This window comes from Manihot esculenta, chromosome 15, assembly GCF_001659605.2.
Source record: "Manihot esculenta cultivar AM560-2 chromosome 15, M.esculenta_v8, whole genome shotgun sequence".
NCBI lineage: Eukaryota > Viridiplantae > Streptophyta > Magnoliopsida > Malpighiales > Euphorbiaceae > Manihot > Manihot esculenta.
Genome location: NC_035175.2, coordinates 31,564,762 through 31,584,981, shown reverse-complemented (window position 1 = coordinate 31,584,981; position 20,220 = coordinate 31,564,762). Strand labels below are relative to the sequence as shown.

At 34.7% G+C, this 20,220-nt stretch overlaps 1 protein-coding gene across 4 annotated transcripts; it reads right to left on the bottom strand.

The window, feature by feature from the left end:
• Window positions 1-2,902: 2,902 nt before the first annotated feature.
• On the bottom strand, window positions 2,903-16,218 carry LOC110601746 (bZIP transcription factor 16). Of its 4 annotated transcripts, XM_021739019.2 has the most exons (14): window positions 15,956-16,215; window positions 15,722-15,781; window positions 15,114-15,220; window positions 14,961-15,032; window positions 14,795-14,869; window positions 13,812-13,901; window positions 13,672-13,731; window positions 13,402-13,571; window positions 8,467-8,521; window positions 6,654-6,696; window positions 6,273-6,562; window positions 4,053-4,130; window positions 3,832-3,957; window positions 2,903-3,276 (listed from the first exon to the last, which is right to left on the bottom strand). In XM_021739019.2, the coding sequence occupies exons 3-14, from the start codon at window positions 15,183-15,185 to the stop codon at window positions 3,160-3,162; spliced, it is 1,248 nt and encodes a 415-aa protein (XP_021594711.1). In that variant the 5' UTR covers window positions 15,186-15,220; window positions 15,722-15,781; window positions 15,956-16,215; the 3' UTR covers window positions 2,903-3,159. The 4 variants fall into 4 exon arrangements, with proteins under 4 accessions (XP_021594711.1, XP_021594713.1, XP_021594710.1 ...); XM_021739021.2 differs by having other exon boundaries at window positions 6,273-6,521; window positions 6,646-6,696; window positions 15,722-16,218; XM_021739018.2 differs by having other exon boundaries at window positions 15,722-16,214.
• Window positions 16,219-20,220: the final 4,002 nt, after the last annotated feature.

The window sequence follows — 20,220 nt, the reverse complement described above, 5'->3', positions numbered from 1 at the left end:
AAGAGTTTAGGATCTTAATTAAGATTTAATTCTAATTAATCAAGTTGTTTATGTGATAAAAATAATGACAATGTAAATTAATTTGAATCTGATTAGTTATGAGAATTTGTGCCAACATACTAACTAAATTTATTAATGAATTATAATCTATTTCTAATATATTATTAATTTAGTAATGAATTTCTAAATCCATTATTAAACTTGCCTAAAATTTAATGGATGAGTAACCTATGACAACCCATTACTAATTTTATAATAAATTTTAAAATCCATAACAAATTATAAATTCAATAGTGGATTTCAAATTATATTGATAATTCACTGCTAATTAGTAATGAATTTAAATTTGTTTATAAAATCTGTTATTTTTTTAAAGCATAAAATGATGAAGCCATTGTGATTATCCTTTGAAAGTAAAGATCAAAAGAAAAGGGAAAACAACAAGAAGAATTTTTAAAGAATAAATAACTAACTTTTATATTTCACTTTCAGAATTATGATTTCATATATATTGCAGAAACAATATGATGCCATGTTCTTTTTAGGAATAATCCTTAAAATTGTTGTGGATTTTTAATTATAGAAAGTAAATATAGTTTTTAAATATTATGTAATAAATAAATATATGTGAAAACATTTTCGAGAGCTAAAAAAATTTAAATATTATTAAAAAGGTGATTTAGAAGTATTTTTTATTTTATTATTTGTTAAATAAAGTTAAACCATGTTAAATTTAATTTAAAATTAATTTTCAAATTTGTTTTAATTATTGAAAAGGGAAAATAATATAGTTTGATAAGAAAGGACTAATAAATAAAAATATACTTAAAATAACTTTTTTTTTATTTTAAATGACTATTTTATTAATTTTATATAGTTTCAAAAATTATATTATAATTACCGTTAACATTTAAATGCAATTGCACTCATAGTCTTAATCTAGTGATAAAGTGCATCTACATAAATATGAGAGATCTCCATACCTAATCTTTCATTTCAAAAAAAAAAAAAAAAAACATTTAAATGCAATTGAAATATATTTATTTTAATTCAAATTATCATCAAAATTAATAATAAAAAACAAAAGATAATAAATTTTAGTATAAGAAAGTTGAGCTTAAAAATACCTCTCTCTAATATGTATTAAAAATTTAATCGTTTCAAAAATAATTTAGTAATGAAATAAAATGACTAAATTATATATTAGTCAAGACAATATCAAATTTATTGTTTTAACTATATTATTTAAAATTTTCCAATTTATATGAAAAACCAAAAAGGCTTAAAATATATTAATTTGACTATTAAAACATGAAATATAATTGTAAAATTTATTAAAATTAATCTTTTTTTTTTTAATTTTTAACAAAAGCAAGAAATTTAGCTTAAAAATTTTACCTTTGGTTTAAATTGAAAATTTAGACTAATTCAAAAAAAAAAAAAACTAAAATAAATATAAATATTTTGAATAAATATAAGAGTGAAATGGGCGATTAGCATTCCGTCGTTTCAATGTTCTCGTGGATAAAATTAAATAATAAAAAAATATATGAATTTTCTCTCAGCATTGATGGGTAGTTTCTTCTTTTAACTCTTTTCTTTTTTTAGGTTTTCGATGTTCATTTAAAAAGATTTCTTAAGTGAAAACTATTTATTCTAGAGAGTGTTTTGTGATGTTACTCCAAAGGTTCTTTAGAGTCGTTTTGTGATGTTACTCCGAAGGTTTTTATGTTTGCATATCGTCTTTATGTATTATTGTTTTGTGTTTAATTCTATTTTAGTTGATCATGATTTGCCTTGCTCTCAAAGTGATAATGTGAGTCGGTGTTGGTGCAGCGGTGACAAGACCTAGTTTTGAAGACTCTTCGTACTTTTGTTTCTAAATTTTTAGTAATTTTTGAGTCTAGTATTTTAATTTGATTTATTAAGTTTAATTTGCTTTGTTGGGTTAGTTACTTTAATTTAGCTTTCTTGATGTGTTTTGGAGTTTTTCTTTAATTAGTTGTTTGGTTTGGATCAACTTGACTTTGTATAGCCCTCTCTTATTCCTGTTATATGCAACTTCTCAGCATTGATAAAAGAAGGAAAGGCATGGTCATTTAATAAAAAATGAAAGAAAAATCATAATAAAAGAAAAGAAGAGAGTTTGATTCTAGTAGAGAGAAGAATGTGGTGGATGGCGTTTCTCGCGAAGATGAGGTTGACGAAAGTTTTTTGGCCTTATTGCATTGATGGTGTGGTGTGGTCCCATCTTTCTCAACTGTCCTTTCCTGTACAAAAATCTCAACCCTATTGGAACTTGGAACTGCTCACTTAAAAACCACATTACACTTCTCTCACATTCTTCCATTGTAAAAACAGGAAAAAAGAAAGTTTGGGCTAATTCATTTAATACCTCTATTTTTCATTATGGATGAATTAAGGCATTTTTAAAGCACAAATAATTAAATTTCTTCAAAAAGGAATCTAAGTTATTATTAAATATTAAGCATAAAAATATTAGGAAGCTAACTTATTAAATAATATATTCAGTCATTAAAATGTAATTCTCCATTCTATTGGAGTGCATTAAATAAACATGAATGAATGTCAACAATGCATTACATAAACCTTAAGAAGTATATATTCACACGTTACACAATTGTTGGAATCATTAATGTGATGAGTATGTTAGTTTTACCAAGCTTTTGTTGCAAGTAATGCTTCAATTTGTGTGTTATAAGTTGTGACTAAGGCCTAAAAACTTCTACTAACTGCACCATTGAGATGTACCTGAAGTTTTTCTTTCCATGCTGATTAAAGGCTACAACACTTGATCAGTGATATCAAGGCTGCCCTCATCATATGGTTGAATGATTAAAAATACCCCAACACAAATTGAAAGAAAAATTACACAAAAAACAAAGTCAACAAAAGTTTTTGAGCATAAATACAACCCTCTTAAAACAGGGTATGACACAAATTTCACTCTGCATGCCATTGCCCATTCCAAGTTCTTCATTGTTACAGGCAGACCCAATAAGAAATTTAGGAAGATAATGAAGATGGACAGATCCTACAACTGTAAAAGATCAGCTTTCATAAATTTCAAAAACTACAAGCTATGCAAAATAACTCCTATGCTAATTGGTTAGGGTAAGCTGAAAAGTGGCTTTGATCCTAGTGACCACTCTGTGCAACCTCTGCTTGTCCAGTCTTTTGTCCATCATTGTTCAAATGTTGGTCATGCCTCACAGTTCTAAATTCTTCATGCCCAGTAAATTCCCCAAGTTTCTCCTGAAATAATAAACCCCCAGAAATGTATCAAAGTGGCATTCTTACAAAAAGAACGACCTTTCCTAATTCTAAACATTTATGTTTCATAACAGAACTAAAAATGCATATATTGCTCGTGTTAGTGTTTATGTTGTCTGAGAAGACTTGCTTTGCTGTGGTGTCTTCAATGCCATTCATGAAGATGAACATCTTAACCAAACCACCTATAGTGCTATGGTTCACAGTTTTTTTTCCCCCCTTTTTCTTTTTCCCCCTCAACTTTAGTGCAAATAAAAGTGGAAGACATCTTTATTGCAGATTATTCCTAATTAAAATTTCCCCAATTTAATTTCTTTCCCCCACCACTGGATCAGCTCTCTCCCAAGAAAGTTCTCCAGGGTGTGTTACTCAAAGTGACCCAAATAATCATGAATTGATCATTGAGAATCTCAAATCTGTTATTAATTCTTCATTGTATGTCCAGTGAAGGGTTGGTGGGTGATGTCCAGTAAAGTGGAAAACAAAAACAAAAAAAGGAATGAAATTAAATAGATCAAACCAGGAAGAGAACAACACCTTGAGAGATGCATTTTCTGCAAGAAGTTGCTCATAATCACTCTTGATCCGGTTTACTTCTGATCTCAGATTGGCATTTTCTTCTTTTAGGGCTTCAGCACGCTGGGCCAACTCATCACATTCAGCCTGATTCAAAAGTAAGCACACAATCCAATTAATTCAAATAGAGGCATATATCAGGAATACAACTGTAAAGCATTGGATTATGAACACTTCATTACCTGTTTACGCAGCCGAGAACGGCGAGCAGATTCTCTGTTTGACTGTTTTCTCCTCTGTCTCTTCAGCTCTCTTTCATCCTATCAGTAAATAAATAAAAATACGAAAAAAAAAGAGACTATATGATCATTGTAATTGAATACAAGTAAAGTTCACAAGCTGCTGTCTTTCAAATAAAATACTTCTTTTTAGTTCAACTGGGTCTGATTCAGAACTCCAACATAGTTAATAATACAATTACTTAACATATTGACAAACTATTTGCAATTGAATTGGTAAGAATAATTTGAACCATACAGTTCTAAAGCTTTCAAAATTATTCAACAATAGGTATACAGAACCAAAAAAAATGACCAAAAATAGAGAGAGAGAGAGTTGTCGTCTGCAGGCAGAGATAGCCAATAAATAGAGACTCCTCTCTCCTCTGTGCTGGGCAACTAAGCAGCGAGTGTAGACTAAAGAGTAGAGCCTTGAGGAGGTGCAACATGAAGAAAGGTGTGAGACGGGACCACATGAGCTCTCAAGGCAATAAGTGCAACGTACAGGGATGCTGATCAAGACTGCACCAGGTCCCAAATGGAGCTGCAAGGTCTGGAGAGGGAGATGAAGAGAAGGTGGTCAAGGAGGAGGAGGTGAAGAAGAACAGCAGACCTAGAACGAGAACGAGGCAGAGGTGAGATGAGGGGAACTGAGGAAGCCCAGGGTTGGGCATGCCCACATGAGAGTCAAAATGATGAAAGCAAACATATCTAGACTTTTATATATAGGGATGCAGAACAACATAGAACACGTATAAAACTTCAGTTAGATCCAGTTAATTCAGTTTTTTTATTAAATTAACCAAATAGAAACACTTTTTTTTTTGAAAAAAAATGACAACTGAAATATATTAGAAAACCAAATTAGAAAATTTCAGTTACGTTTTTTCGGTTAAACCAAAATCTACTCTCCTCTTATCGCAAGCACAGACATATCACACATCTTTATCATTCTCATACTACATATTATTATAGTGTGGCAGATGAAATTTCAAATGTAAACAGAACTTTGTGAAGTTGAAGCTGCAACATAAAGATTATTTTATCTTTTTTCACCAAATCTCTCTTTACTTTCATCAGGTTGCTAAACCATAAAATGTTCTTAGTTCATTTTATGTAGAAAATGCAACTATCTCAGACACAATACCCTTTTAGTTTAAAGGGTCCTTAACAACAGCATACAGAGCCTAGAAACCATAGAAATACTAAAATTCTACAGATGGCACAATCTGAATTGTTTCATGAGGAAATTCTTTCAACTATCAATTAATTCGATGGAACTTGAAATCTAGATGCAAAAAGATGACAACCAATCTTGCATGGAGTTGGAAGTTGGAACCTTAAAAGGTTGCTTAAAACACTGAGTGGACTATGATAGAAGTAGGACAAATGGACTGAACTCTAACATGGGCCACGACCAACGACCATTGAGAGTTTATTATAGGAAGAAATGGAAAGGAAAAGGAGCAAAGGAACTGGAAGAGTCCAAAATATCCAACTGTAGTAAATGACAAAGCGGGAGGTAGGGCTGTTGAGGGAGATTCCCTAGTACCAATCATGAGACAATATTCCTTTTATGAGACAGCAGTATGTTATATAAATAAGTTAGGAGCAATGCATAGGATATGCTGTTTTTTTCTGATCTTTGTATTTGGCTTTGATTGCTGGGCTAGCTATTGCTAGACGTGGGTTCTTATCCTGGGACCTTAATTTCACTGTGGGATTGCGCAGAAGGGTATTTTGTAAGTTGAGAAATTCTGAGTATTGAATATACAGCCCAGTATTTTCTCTCATTTGCCTCTGTTTCTTACTCTGTGTTCCTAACCCTACTAGACTATCAGCAATTCAGAATATGACCAAGAAGCAAATTAAGAACAGTATTTAAGTGGACAAGTGCATTAAAAGCAGTTGCAAAGATTAATTAACCCCTGCCACAAGTATTAATTCTCATGCACCAGAAGAGCTTCAGAAAGCCCTAATCAACCAAAGGATATTTCTTTTTCCTATGTTTTTTTTTTTTAAAATAAAGATATCATCCATGACAGTTGTTACTGACTTACTGTTATCAGCACAATGCACAATGCTGGTCTGAGAGTATAAAATTCTTAATAGTTTGTGTAAAAGAATGACGAGAAAAAGAAATTCCAACAGTTTGAAAACATCAAATCATGGACAAAGATTAACCTGTAACCAAATCTGCGATTGAACAGTATCGCGAGATCCAGTAGAAACAATTCCTCCAGCTACTGGAGTATTTGGAACCTTCCCATGGATTGCAGGGATAGCAGATGAAGCTGGGGCTCCCCAGTAGTCCATTCCAATATTTAAGTTGGTTGTGGGACCAGGTAGAGCTCCTGGGGCACCAGTAGCTGGTATCGGCACAATGGACATAGTCTGGTTCATGATTGTATTAGGCATACTGTGCCCTACATTCTGAGGACCATGCACAGAACCACCATTTTGAGATGCATCAGCTGCAATATATATATTATAGAAATTCTTCTTTAAACACACATAATTGCCAACATAATGACTAATGATACAGCAAAATTATTACAATTGAACCTTCTGCAGAATCTTGCCTTCCCCCTGACTTCATTTGTGAGTCCTACAAAGGTCAAGGAAATCAGAATAAATGAGTAACAACACAAAGGCTTGAAAAATCATCAGTCCCCAACCCCAGTTTATCTCCTCTCAAGGGGAGAATATAATTAATAAGAATAAAGAAAACAACTCAAGAGGATACGGTGCCCTCCTTAAATATTATAAGCAACAATCAAAAAAACAAAAAATTAATGGAGAAGGGCCCACCAAAAAAATATTAAGCAGTGTGAAAGACACTCCTTTAAAATCCCAAGGGATCTCTCATTTGAATAAAAGAATTTAAGGGGGAAAAAAAAAAGCCACACTGACACAAATGTTTCAACAGTCTTATCTGTAAAACAATGAAATAACCAGATCTCCCTGTGGCCAAACAGTAGGACTTGCATCCAGTTCTGAACCTATGCGTCACCCTAATCATCAAAGGAGAAAGAGAAGTTGAAAAACCTAATTTCAAATATACTCGGACAACAAAGATTTAATTAGAAGTAAAACCTCTTTTTCCCCTAACAGCTAATACCATCAATATCCCTTTAGGCTTTTTAAAGCTCAGTTTGCAATAGGTGTCTACTGTCTTGGCAGCAAATGAAGTCTTACAAATTTGCTAATAAACTTAAGATCTAATGGCAGCATTACAAAAAAATGGTGTTTAAAACTAAAAATATTTGTGTAGCCAATATAAAGATGTCCCTCCCAAGAACTTCTCAATGCAATTTGAATTCTCTTCACATAACAATTTATTCTCAAGAACCCATTCTGAAAGATCCAGGATATATCATTTTCATATACCCTGAAATTTCAGTATTCATAAACTATGTTTCTAGACCATCTTGTACAAAATGAGTTTTTCAGAAAGATAATGCTTTTGACAACTTGAAGAATGGGAAAAACATGTTTCTTAATTAAATATAAGAACATAATACAAAAAAGCTTAATTGCTTACCAATGGCCAGACCCATAAGGTAGATGAAATTAGACAAGCCACATCCAGGATAAATAAAATTCAAATTGAGTTGGACATAGATTAATTTCACTCTTGTAATCTTGATATACTGACACAAATTAATGTTTAAATTTTTACACTATACCAATTCTAACCATGGCTTCTTACAGATATACTTTCAGACAAGTAAAAGTTCACACTTCACAGGAAGCCTCCTCAGTTCCAAGTACATTTGGTGATGGTATCTTTTACCTTTCCCTTGGATAAGAAGAGATCTACAGCCACATTAAGCCATAATATATTGCACTAATTATGAAAACCTAACAGGAAATAACAAGGCCAAAAACTACCACAATGAAATTACTTGTGTAGCGTGATTTCAGCCCAATCATTTGAAGGATAATAACTACATGCCTTAATATTTATTTGCTTGACCAAAAGATACAACAGATTACAGACCGACAATACTGAGAATATGTAACACATGATCGTATATTCCTTGATCAGAAAAAACAAATGACAGGAAAAATGAAATGAAATCAACATGGACTCCAACTAGATTTCCATGTTCATAGTTCATAACTGTGCTATTAGTGATAATAGTGCCTTGCAAGTGCTTGAGGACTATGAAACTACACAATTTCATTGAAATTTACAAATGCATGCAGACAAGCAAAAATCTCTTCTGGCCAAATGAAGGAAATACTCAGTGATAAAGTGAATGAACCAGAAAATCCACATTTGAAGTGGCTGATGCAAATACAAAAGAGCTGAAGCCTGAAGGAAGTAAAAAAGAAAGAAAAAAAAGACAACAACGTGAGCTGCAGCACTTACGTTCTGTGAATTTGCATCGCTTCCTTCACTTGTGCCTTCACTTGCACTCTCAGCACTACATATCAAGAGTAATTCCAACATCAATCAATGTACTCGAGAATACCAATAAGTCAATGCAGCCAATAGACACAGGAAAAAGGGACCACCTAACCCCATTAACATTTGTAATAATCAGAAATTTCAGTATTCAGGATGTTGACTTATTTGCTAATCCTAATTGATTCTAGAGATTTGATTTGATTTGATTAGGATCCTTAATTATCTCTGTAATTATTATTTGATTATTTGCTTCCTGTTTAGATATGATTCTTTATGTATAAATAGCCATGTAGACATATTGTACAAATCAAGAGTGAAATACAAGAATACTCAATATTCTTCCAAAAATCTTCATGGTATCAGAGCCTTTTTCCTGATTTTTTGGGTTCAAATTCAATTTTTCCTCTTCAGGGTTTCAAAACCCTAAATTTACTTTTTTGGTACTAACCCATTTAGGAGCCCTTCACTCTCTCACCGCCGGCACCAGAAGAACCGCCGGACTGCCGCCGGCCGATCGACCAGCCCCGACGCCGGAAAAGCTTGCGCGTGAGGCTCACGCGCCACCTCTTCCCGGCGCGTGACCCGGCGCTTCCCGGCGCGTGACCCATCATCTGCCACTGCTTTGCTGCTCCGATCACTCCGGCGACGATTCCGATCATCTTTCCGGCCTTCCCGTGCTGCTACCCGGTCCTTTTGGTGAATCGATTGGGCTCTCTTGTGTGTACACCCTTGAATACCTCCTATTCTGTCACCGTTTATAAACCTTTACCATGACAGAAGGTAAAAGGGTGTCAATGGCAGAAGGTAAAAGGGTGTCGATAGCAGAAGGTACAAGAATCTCGATTCCTAACTCTGATTCCTCATTCTTTAGTGCCACATCTGACGTTGTAAAGTCAGGTAATACTTCATCTCTCCATAATATTCCATGGATTATCGATTCTGGTGCGAATAGACACATGACAGGTTCGTCTAAAGGCCTTCTCAATTATTTTCCTTCCCTAACCAAAGATAGTGTCAAAATTGCTGATGGCTCTTTTACTCCCATATCCGGAACAGGTTCTGTTATTTGCACATCGAATATTAAATTATCATCTGTCCTCCATGTTCCCCACTTTCCTGTCAACCTTTTATCTGTTAGTGCTATCACCAATGCCCTTAATTGTAAAATTGAATTCTTTCCTGATCATTGTGTTATTCAGGATCTTCACACAGGAAAGAGGATTGGCAATGGTAGACTGCATGATGGCTTATATATGTTGGAGGGTGATCCAGGTTCTTCGATATCTCAAGCCTGTTTTGGAGAAAATAAAGATGTCAATCAGGAAATAATACAGTGGCACAGACGGTTAGGACATCCATCATTCTTTGCCTTAGAAAAACTTTATCCTAATTTGTTTGCTAGAACTCAGTTTGATTCTCTATTTTGTGATGCTTGTGAGTATGCTAAACACACTAGAACATCCTATCCTTTGAGTCATAATAAAAGTCAAATTCCTTTTGCGACTATTCATTCTGATGTTTGGGGGCCTACTCAAACTGTCTCATTGTCTGGTAATCGATGGTTTGTCACCTTTATTGATTGTTGTACTCGAATGACTTGGGTCTATTTGATTAAAGCTAAAAGTGATGTCTTTTCTTGTTTTCAATCCTTTCATAAGATGGTTTGTACTCAATTTAATACTAAGGTGAAAATTTTGAGAACTGACAATGGAAGAGAATACATGGATAGTAGCTTTTCTGCTTATTTGGAGAATAATGGGATAATACACCAGACTAGTTGTCCTTATACTAGTGCTCAAAATGGCGTTGCTGAGAGGAAAAATAGGCATCTATTGGAGGTAGCTCGATCTCTTATGTTCACCATGAATCTACCCAAAGCATATTGGGGAGATGCAATTCTTGCATCTGCTTATCTTATCAATAGAATGCCTCTCAAGAACCTTGACTTTATGAGTCCTTTGGCGGTTTTACAAGGGAAGAATTCATACGTTGTTCCACCAAAAGTATTTGGGTGTGTTTGCTTTGTCCATACTAGGACGGCAGGAAAACTGGATCCCAAGGCCCTTAAATGTGTGTTTGTTGGATATTCTCCAACACAGAAAGGATACAAGTGTTATCATCCTCCCTCTAGGAAATACTTCGTTAGTATGGATGTTACCTTCCGAGAAACTGAACCCTACTTCAGTACCAACCCCTCACCTCTTCAGGGGGAGAATAATGAGCAAGAAGAGGTGATCCCGAATTCTGTGATTTTGAGTGATATGGTTCAACCAGAAAGTTTGAGTTCTAGTAGACAGGGGGAGATGTCCAATCAGGGAGAGAGAACTGGTCGTTTGGACAAGCCAGATTTGAGAAGGTATTCAAGGAGAGACAAGGCAGAAGAAGCCATTATGCAGTCTACTCAGAGTCAAGAATCTTCTCCTGGTGAGTTACCTAGTCATGAATCTTCTTCTGGTGAGTTACCCACAACTCTTTCTTCTGGTGAGTTACCCACAACTCTTGAATGTTTCAATGACTTAGATAAACCTATTGCACAAAGAAAAGGGGTCAGATCTTGCACTAAACACCCTATTTCTAACTTTGTTTCTTATGAATCTTTATCACCTTCCTATAGAGCCTTTGCCTTGTCTATTTCCTCTGTGTCTATTCCACAGGATTGGAAGAAAGCTCTTGCAGATCCTAAATGGAAGAAAGCAATGATTGAAGAGATGAAAGCATTGGCTAAAAATGAAACTTGGGAGCTTGTCACTCTTCCACCTGAGAAGAAACTCGTTGGCTGTAAATGGGTATTCACAGTGAAACATAAAGCTGATGGTACAATTGAACGATTTAAGGCCAGATTGGTTGCTAAAGGTTTCACCCAAACCTATGGAGTGGATTATCAAGAGACATTTGCCCCAGTTGCAAAAATGAATTCAATCAGAGTTCTGTTATCTTGCGCGGCCAACTTGGACTGGGACTTGCAACAGTTTGATGTGAAGAATGCTTTCCTCCATGGAGATTTAGAGGAAGAAGTATTTATGGAAATTCCTCCTGGGTTCGCTGATGAGAAGACACAAGGAAAGGTGTGCAAGTTAAAAAAGGCTTTGTATGGGCTAAAACAATCTCCCAGAGCTTGGTTTGACAGGTTTAGCAGAGCCATGATGTCCTTCGGTTACCAACAAAGCAATGCTGATCACACTCTGTTTATCAAACATCATAAGGGTAAGATCACCCTTCTTATTGTGTATGTTGATGATATAGTGGTGACAGGTGATGACAAAGAGGAAATGGCTCAACTAAAGAGGTTGTTAGCTCAGGAATTTGAAATCAAAGATCTGGGAAAACTGCAATATTTTCTAGGTATCGAGGTGGCCAGATCAGAAAAAGGAATTTTCATCTCTCAAAGAAAGTACATTCTGGATCTTTTGAAAGAAACTGGTATGATGGGGTGTAAGCCAGCAGAATCTCCCATTGAAAGTAACCACAAGCTGAAAGCAGGAACTGGTGAGTCCGTGGATATTGGAAGATATCAGAGATTGGTAGGAAGGTTGATTTATCTCTCACACACTCGACCGGATATAGCCTATGCTGTTAGCTTAGTCAGCCAATTCATGCATGACCCTCGCGAGACTCATATGCAAGCTGTACTTCGCATCTTGAAATACCTAAAGTCTGCGCCAGGGAAAGGGCTTCTTTATTCCAAACATGGTCATCTCCGAATTGAAAGTTTTACAGATGCAGATTGGGCAGGATCTCTCGATGACAGGAGATCCACATCTGGCTACTGCACAGTTGTGGGGGGAAACCTTGTCACTTGGAGGAGCAAAAAACAAAGTGTTGTTGCTCGGTCAAGTGCGGAAGCAGAATACAGAGCAATGGCCCAAGGAGTGTGTGAACTCTTATGGTTGCAGAAGTTATTGGAAGAGTTGAGATTGTCCGAGAGAGACAAGATAACCTTGTATTGTGACAATAAAGCTGCTATAAGTATAGCACAAAACCCAGTCCAACATGACCGAACGAAGCACATTGAAATTGATCGGCACTTCATTAAAGAAAAATTAACAGACGGTGTCTTGAGCCTAGTTCATGTGACTTCTACTGAGCAACTTGCGGATGTGTTTACTAAAGGGCTTAACAACAAGATCTATCATAATCTGATTTGCAAGTTGGGCATGTGTGACATCTTTGCACCAACTTGAGGGGGAGTGTTGACTTATTTGCTAATCCTAATTGATTCTAGAGATTTGATTTGATTTGATTAGGATCCTTAATTATCTCTGTAATTATTATTTGATTATTTGCTTCCTGTTTAGATATGATTCTTTATGTATAAATAGCCATGTAGACATATTGTACAAATCAAGAGTGAAATACAAGAATACTCAATATTCTTCCAAAAATCTTCACAGGAAAATAAGAAGAAAATAAATGCAAAACTGTAAGCCTGAGTGCTACAGGATTCTCCATTCCCTTGAACTATAAATGTTACTTCCATATTATTTTCAAAAATAAGATGGTAGGATGAAAATATATTCTTCTAGTTTCTATAAACAACTTTCACGAAGTAAATTAATTAAAAACAGCAAAAAATGTTAAATCTGGTCAGGAAGCCACAGATGGGCCGCGAAAGGTCCTTCCTTCTATAAGTGGATTTTCCTTACATTACGTCCAAAACAATATATTCTAGTTGGTTGCAAACAGGCAATCACTTCATCCTTGACTCCACCCCATGTTCTATACAATTTCATCCTAACATCAAATAAAAGGTGCATAAACAGGGTAGCTTGGAAGTTGGAAAAAAAAATGTAAAGGTAGCAGTAAATAGGCATAAATCCACAAGCCACCAACCACCAACAAATATTACAATAATTGAACACCACATATTCCATTCGTCGACATGCCTGACAAGGTTACCTTTTAGAATAAGCTCCATTAGCAGATGCTCCTGATGTTTTGCCAATCTCATTATTCTTCCCTGTAATCATGTTTAAACTGCCCAAACTCCCTTTGGACCTTTTAATTGGCAATTTTTCCTTCACATCAGATGGCTTTCCATCTGCTTCTGTGCTACCAGGTGTATATCCCTATACCAAACTTAGTATGAGTTAATTACGTAAGCATAAGGTCAAACAAAATCCTATAGGTAAAAATAATTGCAAAATAATTTTGGCACAGGAAACTCACAGATGCCTCATTGATACCATTCGGCGAAGGCATTGCAAAAGGACTAAAAGGATAAGATCCCTATATAAATAAAAAGGTTCAATTTTGGATGAATCCAAAAAATGAAGATGAAAAAAGGTAAGCAGTGAAACAAATAATACCGGAGGAATGGACGGATGAGCATATAAGCCACCATGGGGATACATGGCAACATATGGATGTGGTGGGGTGCCATAAGGAGGCATAATATGCTGTTATTAAAAAAATTACATTAGAATTGCATCAATCTCAAATAAGAAGGCAAAATTACATAAGCTGAACAGGAAAAATAGGAAACCTAATGCAAATGGAAAGATTTTAATCATAATTGCAGAATGTTAGGGAAGCTCAGCATAAAAAACATCAAAACCATCAGAAAAATAGATGAGACAAATGTTCTTGCAATTCAAAAACAACTTACTAAATTTGTTGGCTGAAGACATGTAGTAAATTAGCTAAATGATTGATTTCAATTAATGGCCATGTTATTTGAAGCCTATGAATTGCATCTAGATCAAAACAATGGAAAAGCAAACAATTGAGTAAACGTGCATTCAACAATCAATGTGGAGTAGCACAAGCCTAGAAACAGCACCATCTGAATTAGGCAGTATGCTCCAATATCAATGTAATTCCACAAACTTTAAAATAATATCATAAAAAAAGATGGTTTATATTTGAAGAAAAACTAATGTAAAAACATACAACATATTATTTTGCATCAAGTTATAAGAGGACCATCTCAATGATCTTATTTCTAACTTGCATCAGATTAATATAAAATTAGAAAAAATATGTTCACCTATATCAGGCATAATATCATGCTCAAGGTCAATTCATGAAAACACGAACAAATTAGTTGAGCTCCACTCTAACTAGAGGCAAATGCCAATACTCTAGGTAACTCATTCTATCTCCAGAATAAGATAGTTGAGAGATTCATTACTTCAATCTCTCTACTAACTGCCTTCTTTCTTGAGGGAAAAAAAAATTCAATCTTTAAAACCATCACAACCAAATGTAGCCAGTTTATGCTGTTATGTGCATTTGTGTCAATAATAACTGATTCATAAACCTTAAATATAAAAAGGAATCTACCGAGTACCTGAACCCCCCACATATATGGGTGAGCTTGGGGACTTGATGCCAAGAACCCGTGTGGAGGTATAGGAGAATATGCCTGTTGAAGAAACAACACATTTGATAATCCCAATACTAAAAAACACAAAAGTTCCTTTTCTTTCAGTTTTTTTCTTAAGTATCTAGTGTACCTGAAATCCCGTCCATTCAGAATTTACAGGGCCAGTGCTGGTGGTTGAAGGCTGCTCCTGAAGAACATAGGACTAAACTGGTTCACTTTCCAGCAGGTAAAAGTGTTTAATCTAAAATGAGGAATAATGACTTCAATAAACACACAAGTAGACCTGCGCAGTGGTACCAGACAGGGCCTTTGCCTCTTTCTCCTTTGCTGGTTTATCCATGTCACTGCTGCCCATAGTTATACAACCTTTCAATAATTCTTCAAACCATCCTACAATACAACCACCATTATCACAACAGGGACTTCTTACCCGTTATACAAAGGTAATCTACTCAAACTAGACACCACATAGAACTTGCTAACAAAAACAATCATCAATACCAAAATTTGCAGCAAACATTGGCAACCCATGAAAAAGAAGAATCTAATAAGTTAAATAGTTCCCGAGCAAACAAGCAAAATTGCACGATCACTTATGCATAGACCAGTGTACTATTTGCAGAGTACAATAATTCCACAACTTCAAATTAGTAACTCAAGATATCAACTATAGATTTCATAAAGGAAGTTACGGTCATGCATCTAAAAAAAAGGGTTTAAACTGCAGACTTGAAAGCATATCACTTAATCGAAAACAAACAAAATAAAAGCTTAATTCGACTAATGAAATATAAAACTAAATGTATAACAATTAAAATTAGCATGCAAATGAACAACTAAAACTCACAAAGTCAACCAAATTCAATATTAAAAAAAAAAAAAATCTATTACCAGTTGTTAGAACCTCAAAAGACCAAAGTCGAATCTTGATCCACTGAATGAGTAAGAAATCTAAGAAATTGATAAACCAAAAAGACCACGGAATACAGAGGTCAATTGATAAAAAGATTAGGCGACAATTATGGAGGAAGAGAATAATTAGAGCAGTTACAAAAGAAAAAAATCAAAATAAAAAATAAGGTGAGAATTTGGGAGTGATCAGAAATTAGGGTTTGTTGGGATTACGGGCAAGTTATTGGTGTAGGGGTTGGAGGCTCGCGGTTCACATTCTTGGGTCGTCATACGGTAGTCGCTGATGCAGAGGAAAGAAAATCCTTTCCGCTAGGCGAGTGTTTTCCACACTTATGATGATCGCGTGGTGGCTATTGGTCACGATTACAGTGATTGGTGATGGTTGGAGTGCTCCGAATTTTTTTTTTTTTCGCAAAAATAATAGTTCATTAATGAAAAGAGGACCCAAGGCTCAGTACAATGCAAAGGGTCCAAAGAAAGATACCCTGCAATGAAGTCTAAGAATAGATATATGCCCCGAGAGAAAGCAACACCTACCAAAGTAAAATACACCACCATTGATTAGATTTGCAACAAAATAGGGAGAAGCACTCTTTCATTCCTAGAGTAGACGCCGTAGATGACATACAACTATATATGCGCATGCCTACTAGCATGAGCATCCCAAGACCCAAAAGAGATGGTAAGAGGCTCCAAACTACAAATTTAAGGGGCAAGCACCAAAGCCATAAAAAAAGATTAATTTTTTTCAAAAAGGTCAATCCTTTTTTGAGAAAAGTTTTAGATGTCTAACTTTTTAAGTAACCTTAGAAAATCGGAACGATCAAAAGACAACGTTAAAAAATGTTCCTGAGATAATTAACCTACCATTAATAAAAAAAAAAACGCTACTATCACTATATCTATAAACAATCAACACAAATAAGGTAGATTGAAATATAATGTTCTCTCATATAACTCGGATCTGCTAAACACAAATAAAAAAAAATAATTTATTTATACACAACTCCACCTGAAAATAAAAGAAATTATATCTACTTTTGATATATAAAAAAACTCCCTTGAAAGATAGAGAAAATCGCTAAAATATATATAAAAAATTAGTCTGTCTTAAAAGAAAAAGAAAGTTTAAAGGTAAAAAGAAAAATCTTCTCCTTTTAAAAAAAGAATCAATTGAAACATGAAAACGTGACTGAATTTGTCCTAATTACTCTTCGGGACTGATATGGAGTTTCAGTGGTAAAATTTTATCTCCTTTAAATTTTAATTGAATTTAAAATAAATTTTTACACTTATAAAGTAATATTTTATTAATTAAAATATCTAAATAAAAACTATTCCTCTCATTTATCATTTATTATATTTGTCAAATTAAATAAGTAATTAAAGATAAATAAATCATTAAAAATATTAATGATTAAAAAATAGTATTTTAATAAATAATTACGACTTTTTCTTATTTTAAAATTTTATATTAATATTAAATAGAGTCATAAATGCTACTCTTATCTAAATAATAAGTTATCTAACCTGAAAAAATAAGATACTCCTACCTTAGTCTTTAATTGGTTGAATGAAATCAAAGAGGATAGAAAGAGAACTGGGTGCAAGAGATAACAAAAATTATTAGATAATAAGAAAATATTATATATGATATATATTAATTTATTTTGATTTTATTAACATATTGTTAATAAGTTTACATATTTTTCAATTATTATTATTATTATTATTAATTATTATAAATTTATTGCCAACAATATTTTTTTTATAAAATAATATATATATATATATATATATATACACACACGTTACTCTAAGGGTAGCCCACGAATTCAAAATTAAATTAAATAAATTTTTTTATGAAATTTAATTGTATTCTTCATTTTAAATTATATAAAATTAAAGGGTGAAATTCATTTTAAATGAATTTTATGTAGAATTCAATTAAATTCCATAAAATTATTACTCTTTAATTGTTTTTATAAGTTAAATTTTTTGGAGGAAAAAATTTTTAAAATTATTCATTAGGATAGAATTACTGTGTGTAGAAATAGAGCTAAATTGTGATTGGTCGATCTATAAAAAAAATATATCTAAAGTGGTTGGCGCCTATAAATAGCTATTCTAACGCTTAAATCAGTAAACTGATTGAATGAGCGAATGTAATGAAATGTTTTGAGTTTAGAATTAGTGTATAAGAATGTATACCTTGATCTCGATACACATTTGCTTTTATATTGTAAGAAGATTGAGTTAGTTATCGAATCTCCTGAAAATCCGTCTAGTACAGGCTAGTGGATAGAGAATTCTGCATTTGTAGGTGTAGTGGAGATATGTTAGATTACATCAATTGACGGTAACTTTTCATGAGCACTCGACCTGTTCGGGAGAAAGCGAGTCTTGGTGAAGAACCAAACGCTGCAGTATCCAAATCTTCCTTTCTATGGGTGAGACATGTGCGACCGCGTATTAGCTTATCAGACTCTTGCCACGTGGCCCTTTCTTATGGTAACAATTCATGACTTACTTTGCATAATTATTATGTCGCATTAAAGGTCCCACCGCTGGTCTTTGATTTTTTAGATTCAAATGTTACAACTGTTTCCATGGTATGCTACACGTGGCATGCGTGCATTGACTCTTCATATCAACGTCCTTTCGCTTACTCTATGAATTAATGTCAATTATATCGCTTCTCGAGCCATATTCATACTAGCCACTGGCATAATCTATATATAAACCCTTCTTCTTCTCCGATTATGACTTTTGCTCACATCTGCTTTCTAATTCTCTCAAAAGACTCGACCTATTTAGTCTCAAAACTCCCCGTTTTCTGAAGGTAACTTCTGTTCCATTTTCCACTTTTCTGAAAGAAAATTGAATGTGTCTACTTCTTCGTTTTCCTCTGATGGAAGTTCCACCTCGAGCTCTTCCTCTGACGACTCCATCCGTGCTCCTGCTCCCATCATCCCATTAAAGTTGGCTCATGAAAGCGATGATCTTTTGGTGAAGGACATCTCGTCTGTGCTGACTGAGAAGGATGTGGATTGCCTATACAACCTCTACCAAATCCCTAGAGACCTTTTTTGGGTTTATGCTCCAAACTCGAACGTTCATGTGGATCATCAGATCCTTGTCGAGGACACAATCATGGTCTTCGAAGAACAACTGAATGCAGGTCTTTATTCCCTATGGATCCATTCTTCATCAAAGTCCTGCATTTCCACAAGCTTATAGTCGCCCAACTACATCTGAACAGTTGGAGAATCTTGGTGGCCTTTCGATTTCTTTGCTTCAACAAAAATATCGAGCCTAATGTAGCTGTAATACCCTACTAAACTCTAGCGTTGGAATTTCCACTTTCCGATGGAATTTTCATCGAAATTTGGAATCTCGAAGCTGGAATCCTTAAAAGGATAAAATAGGATTTTCACAAAAATGTTTTTGAGTTTTTTCGAAAAGGTTTTAAATGTTTGGTCGCTGAAGGTGGTTCCTCCAGCCCGAAAATCGAGAGAGTTTTTCTCCATCTTCGGGCAGAGGTAAGCCATTTCTTGTTCTTGATGATTCTTGCTGAATTTTACTTCAAATCCTTGGAGAATTCACAAGTTTCTATCTTGTTGCTGAAGATTCATTTTGGAACTTAAATTCTTGGCTTTGGAGACCTTCAAAAAGTTTTTCCCCTCTTTCTTCAAGTGGTTTTTGCTGTGTGTTCCATTTTCTTCAAGAGGTAAGTTGATCCTTGCTTCTTTTATATTTTTCTGAAGTTTTTAAATCAAGTGTTACAAGTTTTTGAGGCATGCATGATGGTTTATCCATAAAGTTTAAGGTTTATTTAAGTTTTGATGTGAAATGTTTGCGTCTTGAGAATCTGTGAAGCATGTTTGAGTTTAGGGCAAGTTTTGAGGTCCTTTTTATGTGTTTAGCATGTTTGACAGCTGTTGGGGTTTTTGCATGTGCGTTTGGTTTGTATTTGGAGGCTTGTGGGAAGCTGTATGTTAGGGCAAAATTAGGTTCTACCTTGCTGGTGCTTAGGTTCGGCCGCCAAAAAAAGGTTCGGTCGCTGAACCTGCAGAAAGAGGCAGCCTTTTGGCCTCCTAAACTGCCCTCGAAGGCTTGGCTTTCGGATCTGTGAAGAGCTTTAGGCCGCCGAACCTGCCCCCGAAGGTTTGGCTTTCGGATCTATGGCAGGCTTTAGGCCACCAAACCTGCCCCCGAAAGTTCTGACTTTTAGATCTGTGAGGGGCCTTCGGCTGCCGAACCTGTCGCCGAAAGTCCCCTGCGCAGCCTTTTGTTGTTTGTTTTATATGTATGTTTTGGTAAGCTTTAGGGGGTTTCTTAGGGAGTTGTTTAGAGTTTTGTAAAAGTTATGTTTGACCCCTTATTTGAGTCCATCTGTGTAGGATCGGACCTGGGAGACCGTAGATGACTGCAGTGAGATAATTGCTTCAGTTTTAGGCGAGCGTTAGCCAAAGGTG